The sequence below is a fragment of the Trachemys scripta genome, chromosome 4 (genome assembly GCF_013100865.1).
Source record: "Trachemys scripta elegans isolate TJP31775 chromosome 4, CAS_Tse_1.0, whole genome shotgun sequence".
NCBI classification, from domain to species: Eukaryota; Metazoa; Chordata; order Testudines; family Emydidae; genus Trachemys; species Trachemys scripta.
In genome coordinates this window covers 60559578-60575121 of record NC_048301.1, presented here as the reverse complement: position 1 = coordinate 60575121, position 15544 = coordinate 60559578, and the positions used below count along the sequence as shown (strand labels likewise).

The 15544-nt window shown below is 41.5% G+C and overlaps 1 protein-coding gene across 2 annotated transcripts in view; it reads left to right on the top strand.

The window, feature by feature from the left end:
* The window catches only part of INO80 (INO80 complex ATPase subunit), a 119737-nt gene that overhangs the window by 47504 nt on the left and 56689 nt on the right, over positions 1–15544 (top strand). For both annotated transcript variants that reach the window (XM_034769089.1, XM_034769088.1), the window contains 10 exons: positions 184–279; positions 2809–2868; positions 3332–3474; positions 5054–5138; positions 5674–5791; positions 6855–6940; positions 9748–9915; positions 10363–10496; positions 12980–13047; positions 14773–14866. In XM_034769089.1, the coding sequence (XP_034624980.1) occupies positions 184–279; positions 2809–2868; positions 3332–3474; positions 5054–5138; positions 5674–5791; positions 6855–6940; positions 9748–9915; positions 10363–10496; positions 12980–13047; positions 14773–14866 (1052 nt within the window). The remainder of the gene's footprint in view (positions 1–183; positions 280–2808; positions 2869–3331; positions 3475–5053; positions 5139–5673; positions 5792–6854; positions 6941–9747; positions 9916–10362; positions 10497–12979; positions 13048–14772; positions 14867–15544) is intronic.

Below are 15544 nucleotides of genomic sequence, written 5' to 3'. Positions count from 1 at the left end.
GAGGCCATGCCAAATGTTTAATCTGCTGAATCTAGCTGTGCATCACCCTGCTGTGTTGGTAGGAAGCTTTATTATGATCTGTATACTTTCCTCTCTTGTGCAGCCCTTGTCCTTAATTAATCATAATGCTGCATGAAACTGTTTCTGTTTCCCTCAATTGATTTTTTTTTCTTCCTATATCAGAGAGAGAACATCTGGGGACCTTTTTTAATTATTTCACCTGCCTCTACACTCAACAACTGGCATCAGGAGTTTGCCAGATTCGTTCCTAGATTTAAGGTAACAAGCATATTCAGGAAACTATTCCTTTTGGCTCAGAAAACCAACTTCCTCACTCCCTTCAGCTCTTTGTCACATCTGGATAATCTGATTAGCTTGATAGTTTGAGAGGATGTGAGGGACATGATTCTGTGATCTTGTCCCTGACCACCTCTTCTGGAACATTCTATTATTCAGAACTTGAGTATCTCTCACTTGAATTACATTATTTTCATTTTGGGGCAGATGTTTCTAAAAGAGCACCTTATCAGCGAAGAATTTAGATTCTGCAGTGGCATAGCCATGGAGATGACACAGTTATGATTGTGCCGCAATGTCAGGCAAGAGAGTGATTTCTGAATCTTCTGCATTATCTGTAGGATTAGTGCTTTGTTGTGGGTTGTTCAAAATCTGGGTCTGAATGACAGATGGTTTAATTGTGAACTGAATCAGCTCTAAAAATTTAGAGGGAGGAAAAACTTCAGCATCGTTAAGCGAAAATAAAAAAAATGAACAGGGTTGTAAACACTATTCAAAAAGCAAGGAGAGTAATGAAGCACAAATAGTTGCATGTATTAAGATAAAATAAATAAGTTCTTTAAATGTTTTGGAGGATGAAAAATATGAGAAATAAGGAACTGCCGCAAAATAAACTATTAACAATACATCCATGAAGAATATTTGACTCTTGCAAAAGATAAATTGGAGGAAAATGAGATTACTGACGGAGCCAAATGAGCGATCAGCATTACTCAAAAGAGCCATCATAGTGTGAATGACGGGAAATATTTAGTGTGTGTGTATATATATTGAGCTACAAAGAGATGAAGGAGACACATTAAAGAGCCCCTTGCAGCTCGAGAGCCACAGTCGGAGTATCACTGAGTGCTAAGGAAGTATGTGAATAAAACAGATAGACGAAGCACCAGGTAGCTATGAGTTACACCTGCAGGCAATAGAAGATTATAGATCAAATATCTGAGTCATTATCAAATATTTTTAAGTAACCAGTATTCTCCAGTAGCAAGAGGCTGATTAGAAAACAATAAATGTAAGTGCAGTTCTTTATAAAAAAAAAAAAAAAAAAAAAAAAAAGGAAAGAATAAAATGTAAGGTGTCTAGGTGTAAAGTGGTGCGCTTGAGAACAAATGACTTCCAAATTAATAGTCTGAATGCCTAGTGTTAATATTGTAAAGGAGGGATCTGGGAGTACTATTTGAATTAATATTTAAATTGTTGGTCCAGTGTGCAGCAGTGCTAAAAATTGTTGGCTTATATTGAGTAGCTTGTTATGCAAATCACTGATTAGGCCACATTTGCAGTATCATGCCCAGTGTGGGTCATCTTATTTGAAGGAAGATGCTGCTAAAACAGAGAGTTTAGCACAGAAGTGGGCAAACTACGGCCTGTGGGACACATCTGGCCCGCGGGACCCTCCTGCCCGGCCCCATAGCTCCTGGCCCAGGAGGCTAGACCCCGGGCCTCCCCTGTTGTCCCCCTCCCCCACAGCCTCAGTGTGCCACGCTGCCAGCGCAATGCTCTGGGTGGCCGGGCAGTGCAGTTGCAGAGCCGCGGCCTGACCCGGGCGAGAAGCGATGGGGTCGGATAGGAGGCGGGGACTGGGCCACGCCTGGCTGTTTGGGGAGACACAGCCTCCCCTAACTGGCCCTCCATACAATTTTGGAAACCTGATGCAGCCCTCAGGCCAAAAAGTTTTCCCGCCCCGGTGTAGCATATAAGGCAGCTAAGGTGATAAAAACTGTTTAGGGAGAGTTGTATATGTGGTTTTGTTTGTTCTGTGCCTCAGAAACCAGCATCCTTTTATGCTCAATACTAGTTCTGTGCAGTTCCCATATCAGCCAACAGATGGCAGTAACTAATTACTCTGAATTGCTGTGGAGCTAACTGCTGAGGTCAGATCTCCGTACATGGGAAATAGCTCAGCAGGATTCTGAGTTATAAAAGAATTAAGAGAAATCTGTGGCTGTTGTGCTTGCTCCTTTATTTCTTCCCTGCGGCAGTCCAGTAGGGATTACTTGACTTTTAGTCTGTAGTAAAGTATTGAGGCATAGCCTTGTAGTACAAAAACAATTGTATCAGTGAAGAGGGGAATTAAATACTAAGGGAACCACTGGTCATTCAGGGATGTCCAAGAGTAAGTTGCTAAATTGGCTAGCAGCCATGGGCAAACTTCTTTCTACAGTGAACTGAAAGAATATCAGTATTATTTTCTTGGAAGGTCTGACTGGAAAAGGCCACAGCTGCTTTGGGGCTATTAAGGGGATTCTCTTAGCAGTTTCTCCTTGGGGAACTAAACTGCTTGAGGCTTTTGTTTGGAATATTCTGTTCCTTAAATATATTTAAATGCTTTCATATTTTCTCTGCGTTAGGAAAGACCCTCTTTGGTGATTTCCCTTTGGTTGTTTTGGTGGTGGGGTGTGCCACTCTCTGAGGTTTATTTTGCTTTACTATGGAGAACATGACATTTATAGTTTTAGTTCAGGTATCTCAGTATTTGAAAATAACTTTTGTACTTTTGACTTTTTCTAGGTGCTACCATATTGGGGAAATCCCCATGACAGAAAAGTGATCAGGAAATTCTGGAGTCAGGTAACATCAGTGTCCCTGTCCTTTTACCCTCACTTCTGCTTGTACAGAGTAAAACAGAAACTGCTGATATGTTCTACAAAGCAAAAGAATGAGTAAATATAGAGTTCTATCTTCTTCATCCCAGTCTGCTTCACTTTTTTTATTTGTATAAATAAAGTGAAAGGATTGCCCCGTTCTGGGTAACAATATAGGGTGTAACAATGTAGGGCATACTAGAATTCAATCAGAGTTACTGCATTCTGCAAATAAAGCAGAGGACTTCAGGGTCTGGCATTATTGCTATGCTGCTTTAATAACCCAACTCATTTTTTTAGAAAAAGATTCCAAATAAGGGAAAGGAAAGTATAATGGTGATAGAAGATTATTAAATGGAAGTATGAGACCCCTGTACAGATGAACAAACTCTTCATTCCAATGTGTTTACATGATCCAGATATGTGTCTTTCTGTCTTTGTGGTTATAGAAGACATTGTACACTCAGGATGCACCTTTCCATGTGGTGATCACTAGTTATCAGCTGGTGGTCCAGGATGTGAAGTATTTCCAGCGAGTGAAGTGGCAGTATATGGTGCTGGATGAGGCACAGGCACTCAAGAGTAGCTCCAGGTAATACTTGTAGCAGAAACAAAATCCTCTTTTGCTCAGGAATCTTTTGAGTTGGTACAGAAAAGAGAGTGGGAAAACTCTAAGAATACATGAGTTGATGAGTTAAAATGTGAAAGAAAGGTTAAATTGTCTTAGGAACTGGCAGAAAAGTAAAGAATCCTTATGGCATTGCATTTTATTATGCATATGTTTTTAAGACACCCAGCAGGGAACCTCAGTTTCTCCCTTCCCCCTCTCAAGGTCCCATTACAACAGTCATTTTTACTGAAGGAGGATTAACATGTTCTAATGTCAACTAGGAGGAGGGCAAGGCACTGTTCTTTCCCTTCCCAAAAGGAATAAAGATCAAGTTAGTGCTGAACACTTCAGCACAACAGTCTACTATGTGCAAAAATTAAACTAGTAGGCTGCTACCCCAGTCCACGTAACTGCATACCTTTGGGGAACCTTAGTATTCACATTCTTGAGCTTATTGTATGTGAAGTTTTTGATGGAAGGAAGTTACCATTTATAAGTAAAAGCTACCTTTCTAAATACCTGACTGTACTGAGGGAGGTTTATATGGCTCCATCTCCATGGATTTGAATGCCTTGGTATTTGGTCATATGTACGAAACATGCAAAGTGTAATTACAGAGTAACTGTAGGATAGACGTGGGGGTGGGGAGGGGGTTGAGGCAAAAAATGGTGAGAAATACTTGTACCAATCCTTGACCTGAGCCACCAGCAAAGACATTCTTAGATACTGAGTGGTCTGTGTTCATTAATAGCCATATAATGCTAACATATATCCGTTAAATACAGCATTATTTATGTGTATTGTAGTAGCACCTAAAGGCCCCAATTGGGAATCAGGGCCCCACAAAACCTGCAGATTGCAGTGTAGCCCAGCAACCTTATCCAGGCTTCCTCATTGTAAGGTTGATGCCCATAGTGGTTCCTGTCTGTTCTCAGCTCCTGTCTATTGTTTATTTCTTTAGTAAGGTGCTGTCTATCTGTCTTTTCTTCTTTAATTGCTTCTTCCTAACTTTTTCTCCCAAAACTGTCACTCATATTTCGGTGCTTCTTTTCTAAATGTTTGACAGCCCCAGAGCCAGGCTCATGCACATTCATGAGCTAGTCTCTTCAGCACTCTTTAGGAATTTCCCATTCTAAGAGGACTGTAACATAGAATTCAACTCCCCTTACATAATGGCCTATAAATTTAATTTTGTAACAGTGCAAAAAGTGTATGTCACCATTTACTTGGGGTACCTATTTGCTATCTTGAGGGGATGAATACTCTAGTGACTGGTCTTTACTGGTAGTTAAATATTGACATGTTACAAAGTAAATAAAAATACACCTGTTGTATGTAAGATAAACAGTGCTAATCTCTTTATGACCTCCGATAAGAACCAAATCTCCCAATGGGGCAAAAGGAGAGTGACTCTTGTCAATATTACCCAGTGCCCTCTTAAAGAAAATCATGCCAGGAATGGGTCTGAAAAATGGTTGGTTCTAAAATGTAAATGTAATTGCTCTCCTTTCTTACTGTTTCTATTGTGTTTCATTTTTCTTTAAACATTTTTGTTGGTCAGTGTCCGCTGGAAAATCCTACTACAATTCCAATGCCGAAATCGACTTTTGTTGACTGGGACCCCCATCCAGAACACCATGGCTGAGGTAAGCAGGAGGCCAGCAAGAGCTGATTTTTGATCAAAAGTGTAATTTATCCAAAGACATAACAAATAGTGAAAGAATTGTGGTACTCCTATGTGCTCAGGTGTATACATGGGGGTTTGTCTCCATACCACGCTGTGAGAAATCCCTGAGATCAGCTTCAAAAGGGATAATTTGGCTATATTATACTCATTAGGGAAGAAGTACGATTGAAGGTTGCTGATACTCAGTCATCCCTAAATCATGCGATGAGAAAATGTGACGTCTGTGCCATTTTCTTCAGCATGGTGAAGTTATTGCTCTTTACTTAGAACCACGCTCTGACATTGGTTTGAAAAGTTGCACATATCTGGCTTCTGTCCATTGTGAAAGGAAGATGAGACCACCACTAATATAGTCTGCTGAGCTTGGCAGAACACACTGTCATTTGATGTGACTTGGCCCATAATGCTCTGCAATAGGTTGAGATTCATGGTCATCCTGTCTACAATGGGGATAGCTTTCACTGATTCACTGTCTCTTTGCCACTCCTTTATAGCTGTGGGCTCTGCTGCACTTTATCATGCCAACGCTATTTGATTCACATGAGGAGTTCAACGAATGGTTTTCTAAGGACATAGAGAGCCATGCAGAGAACAAATCTGCCATTGATGAGAGTGAGTACTAAGCACAGTAGCCCTCAGTTTCCAATTCGCCTGCTCTAGCCACCTATGGATTCACTTCAACTCTAGCAGTTGCATATGGGGAATCTCCCGTTCTGATACAGAGCAGCGAGTGAAATGGCTTTGATTGATTGTCATTTGGTCTGGGAGTTCTGCACGATAGATGTTGTCAGAGATAGAGACATATTGCTTCTTATATAGAAATAAAAGCTACTCAGAGTGAATCAGATTTGCCTCATGTTTGCTGCCTCCATTTGCTCACCTATTCTAAATGAACGAGGGATGATATTTAAAATATTATACATTTAATAGCATTTATCATGAAGGACTCCCTAAGTGTTTTATAGGCTATGTGTATGGTACAGAGATTGTACCACTGACCACTGAATAGCAGCCACCTTTTTAGTGAAAAGACAGCTATTCTATTTCAGTAATGCTACACAAGAGAAGCGCAATATACAACAAACTGGGGGGAATTTAGGTTGGCAGAATATAACTATAGAACTACATGATTTTGAATTGTGCCAGAATATCAGAGTTAAACCCTTACTTTTATGGAAAGTGCCATGAGTTCTTTAATTATCAATGAAGGGTCTGAACTTTGGTTTCACATCTCATCCAAAAGACTGCACATCTGTAATAGCACAGTGCCCTTTAGCACTGTGTTGGTTCAATTCTGACTCTGGGAGAAATTAGCCAACTGTTAATGATGACTAGCTTTATATCCTAATAGTACTGAATGAGCTGCATGATCAAGTATTGTCCTCACCTTTTAATAGAAATTAGATGCTAATTGTATGTCCACAGAGTTCTGCTCATCGGATTGTAATACATACTATGCTATAGAAATGCATTGCCTGATGGAGAGATTTAGAGATTCGTGGAGTTATCAGCCTGTCTCAATGTGCTTATAAAAGAACCAATTTCAGTGCAGACAGATCAGTCCTGTGACATGCTTGAGGGGAACTGGGTGTGCAAGAAGGGTTTGAGAAGCAACTGGACATGGTATATTTCTGGCCATTGGGGCAGTAATCATGTTTTCTCCCTGGCATTTCAGACCAGCTGTCCCGCTTGCACATGATCCTGAAGCCTTTCATGTTGAGAAGAATCAAGAAGGATGTGGAAAATGAGCTGTCAGACAAGGTGCGAAACAAAATAATTTGGAAAGCAAGCTCTGCATCTGGCTTACTTTTAGTGCTTCCCTTCTCAGGTTTTTAGTTCATATAAATTCATATGTGGATCTGTTTATCTACAGCTGACTGAAAGGTCAGAAAACATCACCCATTCACATCGCTTTCACTTTTGCTAGCACATTTCTATTAGATCACACCTGTATTTAACTGGAGAACTTACAAGAGCCCATTAATTACCTCCTCTTCTACAAGTAAAACCATTAATCTGAAGATTTGTAAACAAACAATCCTTAAACCCAAGTAAGCTAATGGAAAAGTCAGTACATGAACTGAAGGGGACTAATACAGTATTGAAATGTCTAGAAGAAACAAGAGCTCCACAGAGCACTAAAGGCAAGATCCTCTCAACGATGAGAGAATTACTTAGTGTCTTTATTTAAAAAAAAAATAATAATGTTGAATATTCCTTGTTTTTAATGCTCTGTAATTTCCCTTCCTCATTGCCTGTCTCCCCACCACCTCTTTATCTTCCTTTGAAAATGCTCCTAAGTAAAACTGCAATGATCTGATACACCTTAGAGCAGAGGTTCTCAACATTTTTCATAGTGTCGATATAAATACAGAGGTTGTCTTGTGGATGCCATCCCACCATTCCCAATTACATAATATCACTGTGTTAATTATAGCAATTGACTACATAGAAAAGTGATAGTAGGGAATGGGGTTCACTTACTATTGGGGTGCCTCATTGTGGCCATTTGTGGGGATTAGCTCCATTCATATCTGGTGCCCTCCTTCCAACAGTTGTTCACACCGTGTCCCCCCCCTCACTCTCCAGGACTTGCAGTGCTCCTCCTTTGTGGTTTGGCCCTCCAACCAGGTCACTATATGTCCTCCCCTTCTGGGGTATCACAGAGTGCTGCTGGCTCAGCTGTCCGCATGCCATTGCAGACAATTTTCCGGTCCAAGGCCAGGCCCCAGGCCCTTTCTCCATGTTTGCTCGCTACTCTGGGTTCCAGCCCCAGCACCTTGTGTCCTATAACTACTGTCTGCTTACTCACAGGATCTGTTGCTACTTCCCTGGACGACTTCCTACTTCTCTTTTCTGTCTTCTTCCATCGCAGTTTACCAGCTCAGACTACCTCCCCCAGGGCATAACTGTAGACTACTTCCATCAATCCAAACTCTGTAGCCCCAAACAAACCTTCCTTCACGCAAGGAGTGACTGCAGACTACTTCCTCTACAGCCCCCTTCTGTTCTTAGCTTCATCCCTGTATGCAGGCTCAGCCTGCTCCTTCCCAGCAGAACGTCATCAACTAGCCTTTATCAGTCTCTTGCTGTCTTCCAGGTGCAGCCTATAAGGTTGATTGTCCTATTTTAACCTTGTGTGGGGGTGAACACCCCCATCACAGGGAATCATTAGATATAGTCTCTAGTTTCTTTTAATGCGGTTTAGTAGCTGAAAATAAGTCAGCACTGTATATGAACAGCCAGTCCATTAAAAAAAAAAAAACTGTCAATATGGTGCATTCTTAAACAGAAACTAGTATCCCCACACAGCCTTGTCCCAAAATAACAAAAGGTGTTAGTTACAATTGATTTAGTTATTTTGGTGCAAGTTTGTGTATAGACCAACTTTTAGGTCTTGTCTACATCTGAAATGCTGCAGCTGCGCTGCTGTAGTATTTCAAGTATAGGCACTACCTATGCCGATGGGAGCGGTTCTCCCATTGGTATAGGTAATCCACTTCCCTGAGAGCTGATAGCTAGGTCAACAGAAAAATTTTTCCATTAGCCTAGCACTGTCTACGTTGGGCATTAGGTTGGCTTAACTATATTTTTCAGGAGAGTGGATTTTTCACACCCATGAGTGATGTAGCTAGTTTGCCCTTACTTAATGTAGGCCAAACCTTAGTTTACTAAGGGACTACTCCTGGTCCCAGTACACATCCAGAGTAACTAGGCTGCTAGGAGTTCAGCACAGAAGGGAATTCATCTCCCCCATCCCATGGAGTAGCTGTGGAGCCACTACAGAGCTACAGTATTCTCCAGAGTTCATACACCCTCCTTTTACTAAATGGAATTGGCAGGTGGAGCTGTGTAGGGCCTGGATCCATGGGTCCCATTCCTTCTTCTCTGTGATGTCTCTCACTTCCTCAGAATGTTCTCCACACTGGGTCAGAGCTGGGGGAGTGACAGGGACTTGCTGGAGACATTGATGAAGCAAACAAGGGCTTAAGGGATTCTTCTTTGCTTTGACAGTGCCTTTTCCATACCGAACACCACCCCTCAGATGGTAATATGGGATGGCCAGGGTGATCATGATGATTGGCATCTGATTTGTGACCCCTGGTTGAGAACACCTGCTTGGTGACATGACTTTACCATAGTACCGGCCCTGGGCCACATTTTCAAAGGTGCCTAAAGATGCAGATAGGCACATAGCAGGATATTCAAAGGCACCTCAAATCAATGGGAATTACGTGCCTAGGCACCATTAAAAATCCACTAGGTGCCTAAAATACCTTTGAATACTACCCCTCCTCCCCCCCACACACACACACTCCCTGTTCTTGGCTTCTCTTCTGATTCCTTGCAGCCTTCCAAGACAGGGTTCTCAATTAGGAAGTGCTTTCTGTGGCAGGTCCTGGATCATTGAATTACAGGTATAATGGCAGTTGCCTGTGTATTTTTCTCAGATAGTTATGTGCTTTTCCTATGATATGATCCTACAAGGGTTATATTTACTGAATCTTGTTCTGGTATTGCTCTGTTTAGGGACCGACTAGGACTATAATCCCATTACTGTTTTGCAGATTGAGATTCTCATGTACTGCCAGCAGACCACCAGGCAGAAGCTGCTGTACCAAGCTCTAAAGAACAAAATCTCTATTGATGACCTGCTGCAGTCCTCCATGGGCACTACCCAACAAGCACAGAATACCACTAGTAGCCTCATGAATCTAGTCATGCAGTTCAGGAAGGTAAGATCAGCAAAAAATGTATAATCATCAGCCATCTTGGAAACACCATAGCAAAAAATACTTCCTAACCTGGGCTGGGTTGATTGCATGCAGCCCTAAGTTATGCCCTGATGCAGTATAACTTGAGACCAGCAGTTATAATATATGCAATAAAGCAGAGCCCCTGCCATACAGTGCATGTGTCTGCTAGTTGGATCCCCATTCATCACTGAAGAAATCATTCACCTGGGGAAGAAGAGGCAATAGAGGTAACGTGGTTGGGAAATGATATTATCTGGTATCTAAACTAAGATGGACGCTCTATCAAGCAGTTGTCATTGTATGCTCACCAGTTCCATCGTTTGAGTGAGCAATTTTTCCAAACATTGGGCTGGAAAATGCTGCATATGACTAGATTTCTATTTTTTTCCCCACCCAAGCAGCTGACATCCTCCTTTTCTTACCCAGGTGTGTAATCACCCAGAGCTGTTTGAACGACAAGAAACTTGGTCTCCATTTCACATCTCCCTAAAGCCATACCAGATTTCAAAGTTCATCTACCGTCATGGACAGATCAGGGTCTTTAACCACTCGCGGGACAGGCAAGCCTATTCAACCTTCCCTTCAACTTATTCAGTACCTTTTATTTTGTCTCTTAAAATGTCTGCTCTCCCTCTTTTCTGCTGTTGTGATTCTGCAAGGGTTTTATGGGGCTCTTCAGTCAGTCAGTCTTCCAAAATTTTGATTTTAGACAAAATGGAGCTGGTAAAGCTTTTAGCCAGAGACTGAAATAGTCAGTAGCCTACACAACATTGAAATTTTGCTGATAGGGCTGGTTTGAGTTGTATATCTTTTTCTCTCACTCTCTTGCTGGGGGGATACATCCATGAATGGATGTGTAGCATTGTTTAAGTGGGTATTTGTATTATAAAGCATGTGTTAGCATATTCCTGTCTGTTATGGCATGTGTCTGCATTTTGTGCACTGTTATTTTGAGGAGGTGCTGTAAGGTCTACCTTTTGGTTTGGTTTTTTTTGGTTCTCCAATTACCTTCAAAACTCCTCTTGTTGTCCTATCCTCCTTGCTGAGGAGGGCTAGCTGCAGCTCCCTTTGGGGCCATTTAATGCCTTTAGAGAGAAGGATGAGTGAGCTGTCACTAAAGACTAGTGTGAGACGATTTTTCCCCATATGGGTCCTGTGTGTGGTGTCCACAGCACTCTGTCCCTACCAGCTTGCAGCCCACCTGCTTCTTGTGGCACCTGCTACTAGATGACAAGTGAAACTGTTCAAGTACTTTACAGTGTTTTTATAATGTTATTCAGACTTAACTGTAGTTTTGTAAATGACTTGGGAGTTATGATGGATAATCAGCTGAACATGAGCTCCCGGTGTGATGCTGTGACCAATAGGCTTGACGCAATCCGTGGTTGTGTAAACAAGGAAATCTCAAGTAGGAATAAGAAAGTTATATTACCTCTGCATTTGGCACTGGGTGTTGCCTCTGCTGGAATAGTGTGTCCAATTCTGGTGTCCACACGTCAAGAAGAATGTTGATACATTGAAGAGAGGTCAATGAAGAGCCATGAGAATCATCAAAGGAGTGGAAAACATGCCTTATAGTGATAGTCAGTTTAACAAAGAGAAGGTTAAGGGGTAGACTTAATCACAGTTCATAAGTACCTATGTGGGGAACAAATACCTGATAAAAGGCTCTTCAGCCTAATAAACAAAGGTATAACAAAAACCGATGGCTGGACAAATTCATAGATATATTTGTAACAGTGAAGATTTTAATTAATCTTTGGAACAATTTTAACAAGGGTTGTGGTGGATTCTCCATCACAGACAATTTTAAAATCAAGATTGGATGTTTTTCTAAAATGTGCTTTAGTTCAAATAGGAAATATTTCAAGGAAGTTGTATGGTCTGTGTTATACAGGATGTCAGACTAAAAGATCAGTTATCCCTTGTGGTCTTGTAATGTGTATGACTCTAAGTTCTGATTAACCCCATTCCCTGAGGTTTTTAAATAGTGCTAGCCAAGTGATGGCTTCCCTGTTTTCTTTCATTTTATTTAACTGTTACACACCCAATATTCAGTGTTCTCTCATAGCAGAGCCATACTCATCAACTAATCCTCTAACGAGCAAGCAAGTCAGCACTGGTCTACACTACAAACTTATGTCTGTATAGCTATGTCACTCAGGGGTATGGAAAATCCAACGTAGTTATTCCAGTCTAATCCCCCAGTGTACACAGCACTATGTCATCGGGAGAAGTTTTCCTGTCGACATAACTACTGTTTCTTGGGGAGGTGGAGTACTTACGCTAACAGGAGACCCGGCGGCATGTAGGTAGTGTCTTCACTAAGCACTACAGCCGCGGAGCTGCACCTCTGTATTGCTGTAAGTGTAGACAAGCCTTCAGGAAAAGTAAGACAAAACAATTTATACTCTCTCCTTTTTCTGCTGATGATGTGTAATGAAATTAAGCTTCAGTAGAATACTGGAGGAACCTGGTTTCCCTTGAGTGGCTTTTCATATGTAAGGAAGCTATCCGTGTTGATTAGGTGTAACATGATAAGTTGTGAGCATCTTCCAGTGCCTTGACAGCTAGTAATAGCTTACAGCAGATGGAAAAGAGATGTTTGAGTGCAGTCTGCTGGTTGCTTTGTTTATGGGAATGCCTGCTTAATCTTTATCTCATTCAATCATGAGAAATGTGCAGAGCAGTGGATCACATAAACCATTAGTTAATAGTAAAGGATAGGATAGGCACTTTCCCAATATGAAAAGTCATCCAGAAATGATGTTCTGACTCATGGTTAAATTAAGTAAAATACATTGTGGCTGCTGCTTTTCATTAATTCATTATCATGCAATACTGGAAAACTGGAGGATCAGGTTTCTTAACATGAAGAACCAAATTCTGTAGACTCCTTGACAGCAAGAGGAGAGTTAAACTGTGATACTGTAACAAAGTCACTCTGTAGTTTGGGGTCAGAGCTTAGTACTTCTGACTTCTTGATTGAATGTGAACTAAATTACCACTTTCTTATTTTTTATTTTGTTCTGTTCATTTTCAGGTGGTTACGGGTTTTACTTTCGCCATTCGCTCCGGACCACATCCAGCAGTCTCTCTTCCATAGGAAGGGTAGGTTTACTTCCCTGGGGAAGCAGTTAAGGTGGCTAGCACACTTCAGTATGATGTTGCAAGCTGTCTTGTTTGGAGGGAGAATTGGTGTAGATTAACTTCTCCCTGGGACTATAGATGCTGTGCCTCTCTGGTCACAATTCATTAGAACCTTTCAACCTTAGCACTTGACGTGAAGTCAACAAGCTTATTTCAGTTGATTAATAAGAGGCAAGATAGAAGAATAGTCTAAAAGAGCTCTATTTAGCCTCAGCGTTCTCCTGTTCTTATCTCTTGCCCTTTTAGTCCAGTTTAAAAGAGTTAATATAGCTTTTGTACACTAGTTTGAGGTTTGCGAATTCTTCTTAGATTCAACCTAGTGAAACCTCAGGAACATTTTAGAGCAATTTCTATAATACACCAAGCTACATGTTCCTCTTTCCTATGGACCAGTAGGAGAATGGACATGGACCTGAATTAAACTGAGAGACTGCTGGATCCAAACTAGTGACCAGTTGAACAGAAAACTAAACAAGCTTTGTACATTTGATGTATTATTCCATTTAAAATTGCTATTACTAACTGTGCTAGTAAGAGAGAACCTGGTAATTAACTTGCCGAAAGAGAGGGTAGATTTTGGAAGAGGAGCAGGAGCACACTTAAGGCTCTATTCCTGCATCAAGAACTGTTAGTATGGACCCCTTAATCTGTGTGGCGTTCCATTGAAGTCAGAAGGACTTTGCGCAGCCACAGGGATTTGGGTTTCATGGGTGATTGGGTGCTGTCTGTACAGCTCTTCTTCATATCCTGTGGGCTGCTCTGTAACTGTTCATTAGTTTTGGCTTGATAAATCTTCAGGGAGATACATTTTTCTATGCAGTTAATACCAAAAATCCAATGGTGGTGGAGAGTTAAATATGGTAAGAATATGAAAATAAATGAGTGTACCCCTTCCGACATCTTTAATAGTCCTCCTCTTGTCTGGCCCAGAAGCAGTGACTTGAATTCAGGGAATGGCAATCAAGGTGAAACCTTTAGCATCCTCTAAAGCAGAGGTTCTCAAACTGGGGGATGGGCCCCCCAGGGTTGGGGTGTGTGGAATGTATTCTGGGGGCGTGATAAGCTTTGCGGGGGGTGGGGAAATTATTGCACACATTGTACCCATAGCAATTAATAACTAGCAAAGCTGATTCCTACAGACATACAAGGGCCTCAGATGGTGCTGTGAATTTTGACTGATATGTTAAGCTTGCATAGCATTATACAAAGTTGTTGCCGTCTGTACGTTAATCCGTTTGCTATGACGAGAAGTGCACATTTAATTGTAAATGTGGACCATAATCACAGTTTTGCTTTTATTACAATGGATCGTTGGCTCATTCGTGCAACAGGGAAAAGAAAGCAACTCAAGTGAAAAACAAAGAAGCCCAAACTGACACAAGTGAAGCACCGCCACTGCATATATCCACATATGTACTTGTGTGGTGGGGGGGTTGGGGGGGATGTAGACTACTACAAACACAAAGAAGGGGGGTGCGATCAAATACGTTTGAGAACCACTGCTCTAAAGGGATAGGTTACTTTTGGAGCTCCTATATCATTTCACATTCTTTTTGTAGTAAGGCATTTGGATATCTAGAACCTTGGGATCAGAATTCACCTGGACTGATCCATGTGTGCTCATTGTCTCCTGTATGTGGACCTGCAACAGATATCAGCCTTAACTTTGACATTTTTGTGATCTAGGTACCAATGAAGAAAGTTGTTTTTCTTTCCTCCGGTTTATTGATGTCTCTCCAGCAGAAATGGCAAACTTCATGAATCAGGGACATTTAGCCAGGTGAGGAAATGAATTCTATTCATTTAATTTTAAAAAGAAACTTAGAGGAAAAGTATGTGCAGTTTAATAAGTATTTCTGTAATAAATTTGCATGTTCTTGGGCTATGATCAGCTATCATTTATTATTAATTTGTGTTACAGTAGTGTCTAGAGGCATCAACCAAGATCAGAGGCCTGTTGCGTTAGGCATTTTGCACACACATAGTGAGAGACAGGGTAGGTCTACACTTACGTCCGGGTCCGGCGGTAAGCAATCTATCGCGTCTTGTCTAGACGCGATAAATCGATCCCGGATCGATCCCGGAAGTGCTCGCCGTCGACGCCGGTACTCCAGCTCGGCAAGAGGAGTACGCGGCATCGACGGGGGGAGCCTGCCTGCCGTGTCTGGAGCTGCGGTAAGTTCGAACTAAGGTACTTCGAATTCAGCTACGTTATTAACGTAGCTGAATTTGCGTACCTTAGTTCAAAGTGGGGGTTAGTGTGGACCAAGCCACAGTCTGTGCCCCCAAAGAGTTTACACTCTAAATAGACAAGACAGGCAAAGGGTGTGAAGGAAAAGATTTGCCCATTGTGTCACAGCAGGGCAATGGCAGAGCCAAGACAAGAATAAAATCCAGGCTTCCATAGACTGCACTACTTCTCTGTTTTTATTAATTTTTTTCCTCTGTCTTTGTATAT